General features: G+C 36.9%; 1 protein-coding gene across 7 annotated transcripts in view; it reads left to right on the top strand.

Moving 5' to 3' along the window:
- VPS13D (vacuolar protein sorting 13 homolog D) overlaps positions 1-19,131 on the top strand; it is a 111,259-nt gene that overhangs the window by 54,341 nt on the left and 37,787 nt on the right. For 6 of the 7 annotated variants that reach the window (XM_069782480.1, XM_069782483.1, XM_069782479.1 and 3 more), the window contains 14 exons: positions 108-283; positions 412-535; positions 1,898-2,133; positions 2,894-3,002; positions 3,657-3,817; positions 4,168-4,276; positions 5,983-6,162; positions 6,429-6,545; positions 6,889-7,038; positions 7,926-8,075; positions 8,960-9,056; positions 10,749-10,897; positions 13,931-14,065; positions 14,418-14,585. In XM_069782480.1, the coding sequence (XP_069638581.1) occupies positions 108-283; positions 412-535; positions 1,898-2,133; positions 2,894-3,002; positions 3,657-3,817; positions 4,168-4,276; positions 5,983-6,162; positions 6,429-6,545; positions 6,889-7,038; positions 7,926-8,075; positions 8,960-9,056; positions 10,749-10,897; positions 13,931-14,065; positions 14,418-14,585 (2,061 nt within the window). Of the gene's footprint in view, positions 1-107; positions 284-411; positions 536-1,897; positions 2,134-2,893; positions 3,003-3,642; positions 3,818-4,167; positions 4,278-5,982; positions 6,163-6,428; positions 6,546-6,888; positions 7,039-7,925; positions 8,076-8,959; positions 9,057-10,748; positions 10,898-13,930; positions 14,066-14,417; positions 14,586-19,131 lie in introns of those variants that run through there. The other variant, XR_011324474.1, reaches the window with a different exon arrangement.

Here is a 19,131-nt window from a genome sequence, read left to right as displayed (position 1 = left end):
GCATCCACCTAACAGAATAATTGCTGTGTTCGTATGAGAGGTATATAGATTAATACTGCATTTTTTTAATACCTATAGGATATGTATTTACCAATTTCTATTACTAGGGAACATCCAATCCTGATGGCTATATCTCCACACTTCCTGGTTCCAGCGTCGTGTTCCACTGGCCACGTAACGATTATGATCAACTACTGTGTGTGAGACTAATGGATGTCCCAAACTGCATTTGGTCTGGGGGCTTTGAGGTCAACAAAAATAACTCATTCCATATTAATATGAGGTAGCTATTATATCTAAATCTTCTGTAGCATGCTTCCATTTTTGATAGAAGCAGCTGTTTAACACTTACGACTCCGGGTGACACAGATCAGAAGCCTACCTCTCTTGCACTTGTTTGTTCTTGTTCAGGGACACCCTGGGAAAATGTTACTTCTTAAGAGTAGAAATTACTCTTCAAGGAGCCACGTACCGCATTGCATTCAGTGACACAGATCAGTTACCACCACCTTTCCGCATAGACAATTTTTCCAAGGTAAAAGAGCAAAAAATCATATTTTTTCTTTTATTTTTTGTTAAAAAAGAAAAGTATGAGTTCTTTTATATTTGTTAGAAGCTGGAGCTGACTAGCTTGTGTAATGAAATAAAATGTAAGTATGTGTAGCAAGAGGTATTTCTGTATAATAATTGTAATTTTCTGAAGTTTTAGTAAAACTTGGTAGTACTTAACTACTTCATCTTGTTCAAATGATGGTGCTAACATTGTGGCTTTTGTAAGTGAATTGAAAGGAAGAGCATTATTACTGATGAGAAAATCATGTTAGGGTGATAGTTTGTAATCTGTTCTGTGTTATTTTTAGCACTTGAATAACCTGTAAAAAGAATTTGAGCTACTTCTGCCACTTCCTTTCTCTCTGTCTTTGGGCTTCCATGTCAGTGATTATAAAAATCAGAGAATTTACTTTGCATATTTTACAGTAACTTACTGACTTGTGATCAGACCAGTAGACAGAGCTCTTGATACTTGCTGGTTCTCGTTCTGGATTTTGGTACTGAACTGGGCAAGTCTCCAAATTTTGATTAGGAGGGTTTGAGATACTCCTGTGGGACTAAAAACATTTTGAACCATGGATGACAGATAAAAGTAAAGATGACATTTCTCATCGTTTTGAGACTGTCTTTAATTGAGACCCTGTCGTGGTTTAACCCCAGCCAGCAACTAAGCACCACGCAGCTGCTCACTCACTCCCCCCCCATGCAGTGGGATGGGGGAGAAAATCAGGAAAAGAAGTAAAACTCGTGGGTTGAGATAAGAACGATTTAATAGAACAGAAAAGAAGAAACTAACAGTGATAATGATAACACTAATAAAATGCCAACAGTAGTAATAAAAGGATTGGAATGTACAAATGATGCGCAGGGCAATTGCTCACCACCCGCCGACCGACACCCAGCCAGTCCCCGAGCGGCGAATCCCTGCCCCCCCCACTTCCCAGTTCCTAAACTAGATGGGACGTCCCATGGTATGGAATACACTGTTGGCCAGTTTGGGTCAGGTGCCCTGGCTGGGCATGAGAAGCTGAAAAATCCTTGACTATAGTCTAAACACTACTGAGCAACAACTGAAAACATCAGTGTTATCAACATTCTTCACATACTGAACTCAAAACATAGCACTGTACCAGCTAACAGGAAGACAGTTAACTATATCCCAGCTGAAACCAGGACAGACCCGAATGGAAGAAAATGCATATGAAACCATTTGAGGGGGAGGGAAGGAAGTGAGCTGAACATGTTTCAGTGATCAACTCCTGAAAAATTAACAAATGATAGCAAAAAAATCTGTCTGATCAACAATTTCTCTGTGAAACCAAATCCTCTTTTGTAACTGTTACAGGTCCCAATTGTTTTTAATCAGCACGGTGTTGTTGAGCCAAGGCTGTACACTGAAGTGAAGCCCATGACTTCCCTGGATTATGCATGGGATGAACCTATTCTACCACCTTTTATAATGCTGACAGTTAAAGGAGCAGGCTCCTCAGAAATCGTCTGTAGCATGAATGACTTCCAAGATAGCAAGCAGCTTTACTATGAAAATTTCATTTATATTGCTGCCACATACACTTTCTCAGGGTAATTCTTTATATATTAGATGAAAATACTTTGTATATTCATGGTGTTCTTTAGGCTTTACATTAATATTCTTTCAATGGTTGCCATTTGAAAGTTTTTCAAATGCAGCTAAACTTTTGTCAACCTTGTAGCTAGCAGAAGAAATACCAAAATTCAGAAGTTGAGTCTGGCAGTCGGTAAGCTGTGTATCTTACCTCATTTGGTCATGGTAACTTACCTTTATAGGTGCAGCTTGCCATTGTTTATTTTATCACGTAGTGAGAAAGATTTCGCATGTGCCATCTGCTGTGACCCCACTGTCTGATCATAGAAGAGCAGGGATGTTTAGGGTCATGTCTGGGGGCTTAATTTCATTTGGTGTATAAAGAACACTTGATTACAGGACATACCTATTTATGACATGCCTATGAATTTTAAACTTGTACTAGTTTATATGCTATTGAAAACAGCTATGGGAGATTGAAAATGCTTTGTTGCTTTCCTCATTAGAAAATTTTCTTGGGAATTCTTCTGCTTTGCCTGTGAAGTTCCTAGTCACAGTGAGAAATCAAAGTCCCTTTTAAGAATGTACTCAAATTGACAGCTTACACTGGTGACTCCAAAAATAACAAGAGGAGAAAAAACCCAACATAAATTATTGTTTGATTGGCTATATTGGAAGTATAAGCTTCCCTGATTGGATTTTGGTACAGATCTAATTTATTCTACAGAAGAAGCAGCTACTCTGAATAAACATGATGATGTTTTCTCGGTGTTCTAGTTTACAGGAGCCAAGTGTAAGACCTGTTGCTTCGAATAAGGATGCTGCATATGCAGAGCTTGTCCTTGATGTTTCTCCAAAGACTCAACGAGTAGTCCTGAAAAAGAAGGTACCAAGACACATTTGATTTTATTAAAATGCTGTTGCTATGTGCTGAAGTAAAATCATATGCTGGGAGAATGAAAAAATAAAAACATTTTTATGGTAACTTTTAAAGAGTGGAGACAGACTCCATTGAAAGCGACAGGTTATTGCAATTCAGTTTGCTTGAATTATGGTGGTGCTTCCATTTAAGACTTTTATGGGGGTAAGGGTGACAGAAAAGGGAATTGGAGTAAAAGTAGTAGTAACGAACATTGTAAATGCCTCTAAGACAACCAAGTATGGTAATTGTATATTGGACATTCTAATGAAGTTACAAGGTAGGGCCTGCTTCCTTTTTGATTGCGTTGTAAGCTAAGTCTTCTGTTTCTGGAGCTCTTAAGAAATAGAAACTGTACTTAAATATTGCTGAGATGAAAAATAGCTTGTAAATACAGCTCTCATCTAACAGTGCTAATGTAGGATGCATATTCATTGAATACAGAGTTGAATTAGAAGTTTTTTGTACAAACTAGTTCCTAATTTCAATTCAGGGCTCTGAAGGTAAATCTATACAAGTCATTCCAAGAATTATAATTCAAAGCATCTGATAGCAAAATGGAACAGAAATACTTGCTCTGTACTGTTGTGTTCATTTAAATGTTGAGGTTTTATGCAACAGGAGCCAGGAAAACGATCCCAGCTTTGGAGAATGACGGGCACAGGAATGCTTTGTCATGAAGGTTCTTCAGTTCCTCATAACCCCCATAAACCTTCTCCTCGGTCTGTGGACTCTTGCATGATTTTAGATATTGCCGGCCTGGCAGCTGTCACAGATAACAGGTATTGCAAATACAGTTTCTCAGGAAACTGATTATAACCATGTCTTTGAAAGCATACTTAACATGATATTCTCTGAATAAGAAAATAAATTATTCTGAAGGCATGTGGAAGAGCTAGATATTATCTGTCTTCGTGAACAGACCTCATGATAACTTTTGTGCCTTGGAAATATTTTTAAAAGCATGGCTAATGTATTTTCAGCAGCAGATTGTTAAAAGAGCATTTCAGAAGTAAGATTAGGAGAATGAGCTTGAACAAAATTAGAGTAAATGTTCGCCATTAATACATCTCCAGAGTAAAACTGACAAGTTCTAATCCTTTAAGTACTGGGTGGCATGCTTTTGCTGCAGGTACGAGCCCCTGATGTTGAGAAAGCCTGATCGACGGCGCAGTACTACGCAGACGTGGAGTTTTCGTGACGGAAAGCTGACCTGTGGTATTCACGGACTTGTTGTCCAGGTCAGTACTGATTATATGTTGAACTTGTTTTGACTGTTGCTGATACAGATGACAAAGTCATTTAGGCTTAATATTGAAGTGAACAAAAAAGCTTTGAGGCCAAAGTTCAGAATACAGAGGAAACCAGACTTGCACAAACAGCTTGTGTGGCTTAAATTCATGTTTGAATGTTCTTATCAATTTCAAATAATTAGACATCTTGCACTATTAATTTGAGAGTAAATAATTAGAAAATTAATAGGACATCATCGTTGAAAATGAACAGTGTAGTGATAAATAGAGCCTTGATAGTCTCACACATGCCAAATGTGAAAATGCTGCAGGTTGTGTCAATTAATGTCACTTATGAAAGTCAAGATTTGTGTATAACCAAGCACTTCTCAGAATCATGCTGCTAACATTTTAGTAATAAGAATTTTAAAAGCAGTTTGAACTGTTTGTTTACAAACAAATTTAAATTACCCTGCATACTGTTGAAATAGCAATTATGTTTGTAATAAATAATGTTATTTCTAATGTTTTATTTTGAAAAATAAATTGTGCTAGCTATGTCAATGGAAATCAACCTCAATTCAGTGGAAAAAGTACCGTCATAGGGAATATGTTAGCTCTGTGATGAAAGGGAGTCTTTTATGTGCACAATAAATCTGGAATGGATCTGTAAGGTACAAACTGATAACATCACTTTGAAAATCCTGCAGACAGGATACTATCATGTTCTGTTGGGGATATCGCCCCCTTCTGCCCCCTTTCTTTTCTTGTTTCTAAATTCCTTGTAATTTGTTGGGGTTTTGTTTGAGGTTTTTTCCCCCAAAAATGTGTGCTTCGGTTATTTCTTCATTTTAAAACAGGACAGGAATGACAGAAAACCAGCATCTCGGTCATTTTGCTCACTCTGTAATAGCAGAACCGTATGTATGTCATCTGTGAAACTAGAAATACCCTGCCAAAACTGATTTTGAAGTTTCAGATGCTTGTTCTGATGTAAGCAAAGAAGAAAAAGTATGGAAAATACTCCTAAAGCTTCACAATAACCTTTTAAGACTGTATTTGTAGTTCTAGTCTGATTAATTTTAAAGGAATGTAGTAGCCGTAAGAGAGGATTCCAGCCTCCAGAATAGATACAGTAAGGATAGCAGCAATGTAGTGTTCCTTTGCCACCTTTGATGCTATGTTTCAATTCTAATACCAAAAAACAGATCTAGAGAAGAATATTTGACTTAGTCCCATGATTTTGCATTGATCATTTTGTGATCAGATTACTGTAGCTTAGTAACTTAATACTTGTCACTCTGAAGCAGCCAAAAAAGCCCTGCATTGCTGTTTGAAGATGTTGACTCAGTAAGGATTCACGTTCTCATCTGCAGATCCAGAGTTGATCTTTTAGAAAGCTTTCTATCATTTTGAAAATATTTTCAGGAAGGACTTCCCATGTTTGATCATGATAATGATAGCTTCAGTTTCTGAACATCCAGTGGGAATACTTTAATTATTAATCTTGGCTGTTTCTTCTAGCTGCCGAGCTGGTTAAACATGAGCTACCAGAAGCTTTAGTAATACCAAGTAAAATGCTGCTGGAGTACTTTTCTTTTAGTTCTGAAGAGTAAGGAGAGGAAAGTAAAATACACTTTTAAACTAATGCATGTAAACAGTTATCTGAAGCCTTTACCTATCAATTTTTTCCTTACTCTTCTTTCTTTCTCCAGGCAAAGGGAGGAATACTAGGTCTTCATGATGGAGCAGAAGTTGTTCTTGGTCCTGATACTTCACTTGAACTTTTGGGGCCAGTTCCACCTGAGCAGCAGTTCATAAACCAAAAGATGAGGCCTGGGTCAGGAGTACTAGCTGTTAGAGTCATCCCAGATGGGCCAACTAGAGTTCTGCAGGTGAAAGTCCTTCATTAACTAGAATCTAGTTTTATTATTTGCTTGTACTTGAAACACCTTTTTCTATATTGCATCTCTAAATTCTTACAAAAAGTTACCTTTATAATGATATGCAAGGGGAGGGGAATATCATAAAACAGAAATAATTACAACAAAAGTTTTCATTGTATTTATTTTTTTAAAAAGATAACTTTATAAGGTAGGACAATATAGCTGTTATTTATAAATAGGAAAGTGATCATTGTAGTAATGTATTTGTTTATCAGATAACGGATTTTAACCAACGTAGAAATGATCGTTTATCCAGTGAAGGAGATGAACTTCCAGTTACGGAACAAGATCTACGCAAGTTAAAAAATCCAGATACAGAGCAGGAATTAGAAGTAAGATATTGTAACTAGTATCTGTCTCTTATTTATCATTTTCCTTTCTATATTTTGGGAGGGGGGCTGGGGAAGTTGGTCATTAACTTTTCCCTATGATGACCTCTTGTTATGAACTTGTAGATTTTCCTGCTAAAACTCCTCATTCTTAGCAGTTGGGTTTATATGTCTTAACACCTCTTTATTCGAAGACTAATTGTTAATAAGCTGTTCAGCCTCTCTGGAGATGAGTCTAAAAAAAATAACTTCTTTGCAGAAGTATATATTCAGTATCATGGGTTTTTTCAGTGTTGGTTTGTTAGTAGTGGGGTTTTTTCCTCCTTCAAATATTTTTTGTTCTCAGGTGCTTGTGAAACTGGAAGGTGGAATAGGATTGTCTTTGGTCAACAAAGTTCCTGAAGAGCTAATATTTGCAAGCCTCACAAGAATTAATATCCACTACACACAACTGTCGACAAGTCAGGTGCTAGAGCTCAGTGTGCAAGACATACAGGTATTTGCCATTTTGAAAAAAATTTGTTCATAGGTCTCTTGTGGTTTTTGTTGTCATAATAGGTTTGAAAAATGTTTAGAGCTGTTACTGAGATTTCAATTCCTAAATATCATAGAAGTTTTGATTAGCATCGATGTTTGCTTTTCATTGTTCTCTGCTTAGTAATAGTTGATACAGTGATATATTTATGCCGTTGATTTCTGTTAGGCAAGTTAGAATCTTTTTTATTTTGTAAACAGGTCAGATTAAGATTTTTCTCCCTTCCTAGTTCTTGGTTCTTTGTCATTATATAATGAAAAAGCAGCCATTGAAAGCAGGAGTCCTAATGCTGGTAGTACCGCAGTATATGTTTTTGGCTTTGCAGAGTTTTGCCTTAACCTTTGTTTTCAGTTCAGTCTTTGAAATTCAGAAGTTAACAGTTTTTATAGTCTTCAGGTTTTTATTCTACTACTAAGTTCCTCTAAATTATTAGAATTCTGCTCCCAATATGTAAGATTTCCTTGGAAGGGGAGTTGTGGATACTGATGTAGATTACAGAAGATAAATGGATACTTAGAGGCATCAATCAAACTTAAATGCAGTAGATTGACTCTGCTGTTGTTTAGTATTTTTGGCTATGTTTTTTGAAAAAAGAAAAAAAACACAGAGAACATAGCAATTTTGTTCTAGGTATTTTATTGGTAGCTATAACTGCTTTTTTAAATGGAGGACGCTTGTATTTTTTTGGTATGATCTCACTGGTGATCAATAACCAAGTATATTCAGTATCTCCCTGGCTCGAGGACCATGTATTTCTGACAGCTTTTAAGTCCTCAGTTAAAGAGGATCAGTTATGCTGTTTATTGTCACATATTGAGATTTTGTTGTCTGTCTTGTCCACTCTGTAGGTGGACAACCAGCTTATTGGCACCACACAGCCATTTATGCTCTTTCTGACACCTAAGATGAGTGAAAATGAACCTGTGGAGACTGGTCCTGCTGTGCAAGTAAATGCAATGAAATTTCCCAGTAAAAACGCACTGACTGATATATACAAGGTAAACTGCAATGTTTTGATTGTGCCATGCATGTATTAATCTGTTCAAATGACCTTTCCTGTTCCTAATTTTTACTAGTAATCTGAATTCAGATTACTGTTCCTAATTTTTACTAGTAATCTGAATTTCACTAACGAGTGAAATACTCTTTGTTGAATTAATACTGAGGCTTAAAGGATGCTATATCCACCTTCTCATGTTCATAGTGTTTAAAGCTACAGTACAGTGATGAACAGGATAATAAATATGTTTTAAAATACAACAAATTAGGCTAGACCCCTGTTTGTTTGTGTCTGTGGCCTTGCTTCTCAATCCAGTTATTCTCCCCTCAGAATTGATGGGTACCATTGTAGCGTGGTGAACCAGCAAATCTATGCTATGCTTTTCATGAGTTGTGTACAAGGTTATTACTTCTCTCTGATAAGCTTTTATCTTGCAGGACATACCCTGTTCTGTGTACTGCAGCTGTTTGGAAATGTTGTTTGGAAATTTATCCACCAACTGTGGTATGCATTGTGAGGGCAAAACTGAGTTGGTTATCAAGACCTATTTTCTCACTTGGAATCTTTACCCTTGTATTCTGATGCTGTTTTTCAAAACAGCCAATTTCGGTGTTGGAAAACAGCTAAGCGTCAGATTCTGAAGTGTTAGTATTAGGTAATGAAGCACAACACCTTCCAAAAAAATTGAAACAGTCATCACTAGTTGTAGATAACTTTAAGTGAAGAAAACTACCGAAGATGTTTTGAAGGTGGGAATTTCACTGCAAGTCTATTCCAGTGAAAATATTCTGTTGAAATAGAACACATTGTCCTATTGAATGGCTTACATGGATTATATTTTAGGTGTTAATACTGTAAACTGAGACTTGCTTATCTTTGTAGCATCTGATGATCACTGCTCGAAAGTTCACAGTTCAAATTGAGGAGAAACTACTTCTGAAGCTGTTGAGTTTCTTTGGCTATGATCAGTCTGAATCAGGTATAGTATAAAGTTACAAAGATCAGTTTTACAGTGTACAGAGGTATTATGATCGTTGCATATGAAGTAAGTTCAAACGCCTAGCAAACTTAGCTGCTTGGAAGCCTTCTACTGTTGAACAGAAAGCTGATGTCTCAATGGCCCTTATAAAGCTGTTCCATGTATATTGTGCTTGTTACAGTATTCAGGTAATGACCCATGTAACATGCTGTTGTCCAGTACACAGTGGCTGAGCTGAGCCTCTATGGGAAGGAGTTTAGTAATCATCTTAAGTTCCTGTATCTGGATTGATCTAAATTGGGATAAAAGGAATTGTGTTTTTAATTTAGCAAACCACTTTGTTTAGTACTGTTTGTTTATTTAAAGCCAAGGCAGAAATGGGATGTCTGTTCATTTGTTCCTTGGGCAGTTCCTCTTGCTTAACTGAAGGAAAACTTTGGCTGTCTGACCTTTTAGTTGTGACATCCATACCCCTGGCTTTAATCGTAATGTAAGTTTTCCTCATTCAGTGAGGCAAGACAGAGCTATTGAATCTTCTAATCTCATAGATGTTGTTCTAATCCTTCTATTGTAGGGTTTATCTGTACTTCAGAAACTTTCTGAAATGTCTGTTTTGGAGTGGCAGTTGAAAAAGTCATTTTTATTATGCAGTAGAGTGTGTAGGGTTATATAATAAAATAACTTGCAGGAAAAAAACCTATTTTTGGCATGATTCCAAATGAGGGCAAACCTACCAATGATGCTCAAGTGTTCTGTGTCTTGCTAATCCACAGTATCTTGTGAATTGTCTCTGAAAAAACATGAGTATTACGTTTCCTGGTTTCACAAAGGACTTAGACTTAGGTTTGTAGTGATGAAGAAGAAATAAAGATTTTGAGTTCTGCTCTTACACTGTTCGCTACTCTGTCCTTTGTTTTGGTTTACCTTGATGCTTTTGCTGGTTTTTTGTTTCCTTATTTAACTGTATGCTCTTTGTAGTTTATCCACTGATGCTGATGATGTCATCCAAGATTCGGACAAAAATTATTGTCATTTGCATTCAACATGTTTAATTGTTCAACCTGAGTTCATAAGACTTTGTCATCTTTCCTCTTTCCCCCTGCCTTCTCACACCATCAAGATGCTCTTACAAACAACATATGAACCTGTTAGTGTCAACTAAATTTGGCTCACTCTGTACATAAACTGATGTACTGAATGTCTTCCATGTAGGCATTTTGTCCATTCTGTAGTGATAATTGGAAGGATTGTCAGCTTTGCTTGCCTTGTACATTATACTGATAGTTGAGCGTGTAAGGAATTATAAAGAAAGTAGAGAGAGACTATGACTACGCAGTAGGAAACATTGCATAGTTGTTTGTATCTCCTTGTTTCTGTATGCTGACAAAGATAAATTAGAAGGGAGATTAAAAGCTCAAATAACTTAAACTATGCACTTGGATGAGCTTTTTTTTTATCTAGCTATAAATACATTCAGGTTTTAGAGATGCAGGCAGATCTGAAAAAAAATTCTCGAGCCTCAAAGGTCAACTTCATGTCACAAGGCATGAGTAATTTTGCTGGCTACATAAGCATTGCACATACTTTTTATTTGTACTGAGAAACTATTAACTCTTTACAGAGTATGCATTCATAAACCCATATTTGCTTACATATACTCTATTCTGATCCCTATGTTTTGTCTGGATGAAGAGGTTGAAAAGTATGATGAAAACCTCCATGAAAAGGTTGTTGAACAAGGTGGAGGACAAAAGCGATACTACTTTGAAAATCTGAAAATTAGCGTGCCTCAAATAAAGCTGAGTGTCTTCACTTCCAACAAGCTACCTTTGGATCTCAAGGTATGCCAATGCATTCACAGAATATGCTTCCAAGTAAAGAGGTTCTATGGGAGGAAGAAAAGGGAACAGAAGCCTTAACTTATTGCTGTTAATTTCTATTTACTCTTCCATTATGTAAGTTACAAATAATAGAAGTTCCAATAACTTCTGTGATTTAATTTGCATAATTTCCAGTCTCTTCTGTAATATTCTTTCTTTTTTGTAATTTTAGTTGAAGCACAGCCAACTTCACCTAGTAACTCACTACTTTACAAAGGTTCTTGGTTACGTTAATGGTAGTGTCAAGAGCTTAAATGGGGTGACCATCCTGTGGGAGGGCTGAGGTGAGGGTTAAGAAAAGAAGTTACTCGATGTAAGGAGCAGAAATACAGGACAGCTCTGAGTGTTTTCATCCAAAAAACGTTATCTTACTGGAGTCGGAGGGTTTGCATGAGCACTGTGCATTTTGGTTCAATACTATTGTGAATTCAGATTGAGTGTGAACTTAGGTGGAAAATCTGGTCCATTTCATGTGGTTAATAAATGTTTTGGCACAGTTGTTAAAGTGAACCAGGGATCCTAAATTATAGCAAGAAGGTAATCTCATCTAGTGTTCCCAGCTTATGTGTGGGGACCTTCCTAGGTATAATAAGGTGGTAATAGTTAGCAATATTGCAGTTCCCTCTGAGCTAATACAACTGATTTCCTCCAGCGTGGGCACGTTGAAACAAAACTGTTGTGGTTTAACCCCAGCCAGCAACTAAGCACCACGCAGCCGCTCACTCACTCCCCCCCCATCCAGTGGGATGGGGGAGAAAATCGGGAAAAGAAGTAAAACTCGTGGGTTGAGATAAGAACGGTTTAATAGAACAGAAAAGAAGAAACTAACAATGATAATGATAACACTAATAAAATGCCAACAGTAGTAATAAAAGGATTGGAATGTACAAATGATGCGCAGGGCAATTGCTCACCACCTGCCGACTGACACCCAGCCCGTCCCCGAGCGGCGATTCCCTGCCCCCCCCTTCCCAGTTCCTAAACTAGATGGGACGTCCCATGGTATGGAATACACTGTTGGCCAGTTTGGGTCAGGTGCTCTGGCTGGGCATGAGAAGCTGAAAAATCCTTGACTTTAGTCTAAACACTACTGAGCAACAACTGAAAACATCAGTGTCATCAACATTCTTCACATACTGAACTCAAAACACAGCACTGTACCAGCTACCAGGAAGACAGTTAACTCTATCCCAGCTGAAACCAGGACAAAAACCAACCAACCAAACAATTAAAAAATCCTCCCCACTGTGGAGGAACTGAGCTGCTGCCTGTTTGACTTGTGTGCTCAAAAAACAAAATTGAGACACTGACCAGGCTTTTTTGTGCCCTTGATATTATGGACATTAAGATGTGCAAGCTTTTAAAGAAGTTTAGTGGAATGAGCGTATACCATAGAGTCCTACCAGAATATCATCAGTCATGCATTCTTGTATTGCTTTTACCAAATCCTTGTGCAAAGGAGGACAACTCAATAGCTAGCTGTAATATTCCTCACCGTTCAACATCATCAGCAGTGTCTTGAATGTGTTTGCACTTTAGCTTCAACACGAAAATGCTTATCATCTGATTATCTCAAATTTAGAGAGAGAAAACAGTGTTAGTGGTGAGTGCCTTTAAGAAACTAGTAATGTGCACTGTTCTGTTTGGATTTCCTACCACCTTTGGTATATGATTGCATATGGATATATCTTGGCAGCTGCCGGCATTGTTCCCAAGAGAAAACTTGGTGTATACATTCCCCCCCCCAATGATAACAGTTACTGGCTGTATTCTGTATGTGAACTTTCACAGAAAGAGTTCCATTCAGTTTTGTAGCACAGGAGAGTTCAGGGTAGGAGGGAAGAGAGAAATCACAGTAGAGCCTTTGTAGAAGTTGTTCTAACTACCTTTAATGTTTCTGGCTTGGACATTGCTGTCTGGTAATTTGGTGTAGACAGATTATTTTTATTAGGTACCAGTATTAACAAAGTTGCCTTCTATAATATCTGATACTTAAACAGGAAATTACTTCCTACCCAAGTGAATAATGAGGACTACTCTAGTTAGTCATCCATTTACTGAAAAAATAAATAGGTCCTTTCTTACTTGCAAACTTAAATCAGACCTGTAATTTACCTTAATTGCCTGCAGATGGCAGAAAAACTCATATTACTTACTACCAAGTGTGCTTAGTGATCAATGTAGAATGATATAACAGGAGTATCAGGCTTCTTGCTTTCTTCACATTTTCTGATGTTGGTGACTGTGCAGATGCCCTCATCAAGACCTGAAATAGAAGGGATCTCTTTCATAAAAGATTAGTTTTCTTGTAAAATTTTTCCAAAATTATTTTATTTATGTGTATGTATATATAGATGTATAGCTTGTCCACCTTAAATATGTTTTTTTAATGTATAGATTGTACAGGTTACAGATGGCCCATGGGCTAATTACTGTCTTAGTTTTCTTCCTTGAAAATAATTGAAAAAGCTGGTTTAAAGAATTTCAGTACACCACATAACGTTAAGAAATGAGCCTCAGGCTTGCAGGAAATTATGTATGTTGTTCCAGCTCATCCTGACATTTAATCCCTTCATAAAACTTCAGCAGGGTGGAAAATACCCAGTTTTGTCCTCACTAAGTATGAAGGAAATTAATTTAGGGTTCAGTTTAATTGAATATTAGATCAATTATAGCAAAGTGCTAAGCATGAAATCTTAAACACATTTTGTTTTTAAATATTCCTATCGACTGTAGGAAACAGATTGCATTGGGGGGGTGTTTAATGACTATCTAGTTATTGAAGAAATGCAGTTCTAATAATTGATCATTGCTTACAAGTAAAAGGTTTATGGAGTGATTGCCCTCTGTATCAAAGCATCTACATGGCAGTGGCAAACTACTCTAGCCGCTTCAGATAATTTTGTGTTACCCATTTAAAGATTTATTCATTTGGGTGCTGTGTATGACAAGTAGAGATGAAAATTAAAGTAGTAATATCTTTTATTTAATTAGGCACTGAAAAGCACGCTGGGATTTCCTCTAATCCGATTTGAAGATGCTGTGATTAATCTGGATCCTTTCACTAGGGTCCATCCATATGAAACTCAGGAGTTTATCATGAATGACATTCTGAAACACTTTCAAGAGGTAAGTGTCATACAGATTTTACTGTGGCAAAGGCTGAACTTCTCTTGATTGACAAGTTCTCTACTGAGGGTGCGGGAACTCTTTCTTGACCATGTACTTAAGCGTTAGTGCTGTATTGCTTCTTTGGTGTGTGGAGAAATAGCATCACGTGCTTCTAAGAATGCACTGAATTTTAAGATGAAAATATTGTTGATCTTACTGGTATTTCTGTGTTCATTTCTTCAGTAAAACTATCTAGTTTTGTATATGCTTTTGCTGTGGGTGGGACTTTTTTTTTTTCCCCTTTTAATCAACCTTGCTGGTGTTAATGTGATCCATAAGTGATGTTTCATTATTCCTGTTGATTTTACAGGAGCTGCTTAGTCAGGCAGCAAGGATTCTAGGTTCTGTGGATTTCCTTGGCAACCCTATGGGTCTTTTGAATGATGTTTCAGAAGGTGTTACTGGACTTATAAAATACGGCAATGTTGGTGGTCTCATAAGAAATGTCACACATGGAGTATCAAACTCTGCCGCAAAGGTAATTATTATGATATTGAAGTCTGCTAAAACAATAAGCAAAAAATAGTTAGGAAACAAGTCAAATAGAATTATTGACCATCTCTAAATAGCTATATGTCCTGTTTGTTTTGTAAAAATTGTGTTTGTAGTGTAGATTTTTTTTTTTTAAATGCTTTATATATACACTGCAGGGATGCCAGAAACCCTGCAGGAGTCAATGAAAGCACTCAAGGCTTTATTATTGATATACATATTTTTTGCAAATTGAATGCAGTAGTTAACCAAAGTGAGAACTAAAATGTTGCTCAAGTGTGTCATCATCTCCTATGTGCAAATGAACAAGGTTATATTATGTTATGTATAGAATTTATATAGAGAGAACACTAGAGAAATTTGGAGTATTTAAAGGTTTATTTAGTATAACAGGAGCTGTTAACTTTTGTTTTTTAAAAGCTGATGTGAATGTCAATTATTATGCTAATGCCTGAGTTCGGGGGTTTTTTTCTATGCCACATCGCACCAAACTAAGGAATTCCCGGATTGCTGTGCATTTATCTTTAGTTTAATTCCAAAGTCTCTGCATGGTGAATGTTCTTTTGTTCTTCTGATAATGACTGGATTGAGGGAATTCAATTGTATCAGTGTTATCAGTGAAAATAACTATCTTCAGTGCCTGAGAGAGGTATGATCTGACACAGCAGCCGAAAATAGGCAGTGGTTTTGATCATAGTTGATACTGTGCTTGATACTGAACAAACATATGTTTGTTTGGATAAAAAAAAATCATGAAATATTCTCATTACGTACACAGTGTGTCAACGTGTACTGTGAATGAACTTTGTGATCATGGGTAGAATTGGAATAATCCTTTCTCCACCTAAGAAGGAGACACCTAAGGACGTGTTGTTAAAATTTGTTTTTGTGAAAATTCTTTACTTCCTATTATTTTTATTTTCCAAACTGGTAGGTTTGTCCGTGTGTATTATCATGGTTCATCCTTTCACAGCCTATTCCACTTATCTGTATACAAGGAGACCTACTTTTTTCCCCATATTAGTGGGAAAAGGTAATTCAGAAGATGAGAAAGGTGAAATGTAGAGCTTGCATAATTACAGATGGCTCAGGACTAAAGTTCTCAAACCTAGTTAAACTGCCATAGAGATCCCCAGTCCATCACCAAGTGCATAGTTGTGAGCATATCTAACCCAGATAGTTGAACCATGAGGAAAGGTGACATCCACCTTGTATATCATAATTATCTTGTGGCCAGCATTAGCCCATTTGGGACAATTTCAAGAAATTCAGACAAAATACCATGTGTTGATATTCCTGTCTTCATCAGCACTGCAAATACAAGCTTATCCAAGCAATCTGTAGAAGACTTACTGAGCTTCTGTAAGGCAGTATCCATCTGTGCAAATAAGTATTTTTGTCCATACTTTCTACTTGTGGTTCTAGTCTCTTGTGACCCATCCACTCCACCCAATAGAGTATGTTTCTTTAGAGTTTCCTTTCTATAAAGTGTTGTTTCCTCATTGCAGTCACATCTGCAGCAACAGTCTCATAAATCTTTCTTTAAAAGGCACGAGCCTTCCTACGTTTCCCACAAGGGCAAGGTCATTCTTTGAACTTTGGAGTCATTTGTAACCAAGGGTTTTGTGAAGGAAGATTTTCAAAGGCAGAAGGGCAGTTGGATGCTGAACTCCTTTCAAAATTCAACAGGAGCTGAGTGCCTGCTTCCCATTTATACCTTTGAAAATCACCCCATGTACTATTTATCTGTCTTCCCAGGTATTTTTTTTTCTTTCTCCTTGATATATCCGAAACGTCTGTGATGCAAGTCTCACACAGTTCCCTTTTAAAAACTTTTTATATGGATTATGTATTTGTCCTTTCAGAGCAAGGAGAGAATTATATCTTTTAGGAAGGCTTAATAGTACGTTATGGAATTCCTTGATGAATCCTCTTTTCCAAAGGATGCATCTGAATTCTGCTACAGAGAAGATCACAGTAAAAAAGGCTCAAATAATCAGGATAAATTCTTCCCTATATGTTGCACTGCTTTTAGGCATCTAAATCTGCTAGAAAACTAAGTCAGGAGTGTCCATGTATATAAAAAAAATTACATTTCAAGTACAATTTGTGACACATTATGTACATGGTACAATGTAGAACTTTGTCTTTCTACTATCATGTATATGCCTTATGATTGTGTCTAGGATATGTGAAGTTTTGGTAAAGGAAAAAAAATGGGGGTGGAGGGAGGATTCCAATTACTCAAGAAAAACCTGACTGAAACAATAGATCATTTTCATCTTGCTAACGGTGCTCTCTGTAGGGAAAGTATTTTAAAGTACATTTTCACTGCATAACTCTTCACCTGATTCAGCTGTGCCATAGAGGTCCTCATCTTTGCGGCTTATTCTGTGGAGCTGATAATCAATGCAGCTGAATACTAGATGACCCTGTGTTCTGCATAGAAACTGATGGCTGGGAAAAATACCCATTTTGGTTGTTTTGAGTATGTGACTTTTAAAGCATCTTAAATAAAAATCTATCCTAGATTTTAAGATGAGTTAGCTTTTAAGGTGTGAGTAGATGGATAAGTGAACTTTAATACTATAATCATCACTTTAAAAGTAACACTGCTTGACTGAATTGAAAAGTAAGCTATTTGAGTTGTATCTGGTTTTGTCATTTTATTGCTTTTCTATTTTATAGTTCTGTTGATTATCCCTGTAATGGCTTTTCCATGCATTTCAGAACACACAGTGGGTAATGCCTTCTTTCAAGTGGAGAGCTGCAGTGTATTTAAGTTGGCACAAAACCTTAGGTTAAATAAAGTTCACTACAGACAGTTTTGTAGTTTTTATCCCTTGGAGACTCCGAGTTCTGTATTTTAAAAAGTTCTTTGATCCTAAATATAGACACCTGAGGGAATTTCATTCCCTCTGAATGGAGGCTTCTATAGTTGCCATATGCGTAGAAATGTCTTGGATTCTTGGCATCCACGCTTTTTTTTTTTTTTTATTTCCCCTGTTAGGCATGATAATACTAAATCCTAAATTCCTGTTTCAGAGGTGTTTCAATTAGAAGTTAATATTGAACACTGAAATTAGCATCCAAACACAAAAGTTCAGTAGCTTGTGTTCTCCAAATGGAAAATTAAGGGTGGTTGTATCTATTACTGGCAAATAGGTGTTGTGCTGACATAACGAAATTCCTGGTAGTAAAGGATTGAAAAGATTAATCAGCTTGTCAGTACTGTGTTTCATTTGTCTGATTCTTTCAACCCTTATAAGGAATTCTGTTACCTTTTATCAATTATGAGCACGTAGTAACGTAGTTGTTATGACTGTAGCTAGGCATAGTTTCTGGAGATACATATATTGGATGGAAATAATGATTGTGTCCCTCCCCCCCAAAAAATTTAATGAACTTCTTGAAAGAACTTAATTTTAATATTGAACTTTGAAGTTTCCAGTGAGAAATTGAATTAGGAAAGTAAACAATCAGCCACAGTTGCAGTTCCTTGTTAGGTTTTTGTGGAAGCTTGCTTAGGCTTGGGAGCAGGCACCTGAGGTGCCAAAACTTTACATATAGAGGAGTTGCAACAGATTGTATTGTGGGTGTTTGTTTTCTTTTATGGCTGAGGAAGAGGCACAAAGGAACTTCTGCCCTGGACTTTCATTCCATGTATTTTATTTTAATTCAGTTCAGAGTGATGGCAGAGGTGTTTTAAGTGCTTAACAGAGATAGGAAGAGAGGTAGGGTGTTGGAACCAGATAAGAAAATTGTAAGACTGTTTAATAAGGATATGAATATTGCTCCAGGTGACTGACATGGAGGCATTTGTAGAAAAGGAGCATGAAAGCAACATGAAGGGAAATAGGAGTTTTAACCCTCGTTGCAAGATAAATCAAAGCAGAATCTCAAGTGGTTGGCAGTGACAGGAAAATAAAGATGACTGAATGGAAAATGAAGAGGATGTAATAAAGGGATTATTTAAAAACAAATCATGAACAAGTGTTTGACTTGTATGAACGTTAACCCTAACAAAACTGGCAATAAATAAGATGAGAAGTGGATATAGCAGAGCACAGAAGGTGGGTACAACTTAAGCAGGTTCTACCCAGGAACAGACGGAAATGTTTCTAAAGCAATCACAGCTGGTGGTTCCCTTTTGTTTAAAGTTTCTTAGTTTATGTAACCAACCGCTCTTACTTGATACCATTCAGAAGCAAGAACAACTGGCATTCTTGCATCTTTGGAGACACTGTGTTCAGTAGTTCTAGGAATATTAGATCAAAATGCAACTCAAGTAGCTGAAAAAAAAATCCTGTCTTGGTGACAGGGAGCTTCTGGCAAAAGCCTTTGTATATGAAGCCTGAGAAAGAAGTACACAGTGGCATTTTCCTCGGGAGAGCATTAAACAAAATAGTCAACTGATAATGTAGAAAGATCATGGTGGCATTCAGGTTCTGATTTTCCTAACGTTCTATATTTTCACAATTTTCTTTTGACTCCCTACTCTTCTGTTTCACTGTTAACAGCAGAATGTGTAT

The sequence above is a fragment of the Haliaeetus albicilla genome, chromosome 4, assembly GCF_947461875.1.
Source record: "Haliaeetus albicilla chromosome 4, bHalAlb1.1, whole genome shotgun sequence".
NCBI lineage: Eukaryota > Metazoa > Chordata > Aves > Accipitriformes > Accipitridae > Haliaeetus > Haliaeetus albicilla.
The sequence above is the reverse complement of the archived record's forward strand: the minus strand, read 5'-3'. Positions and strand labels throughout refer to the sequence as shown.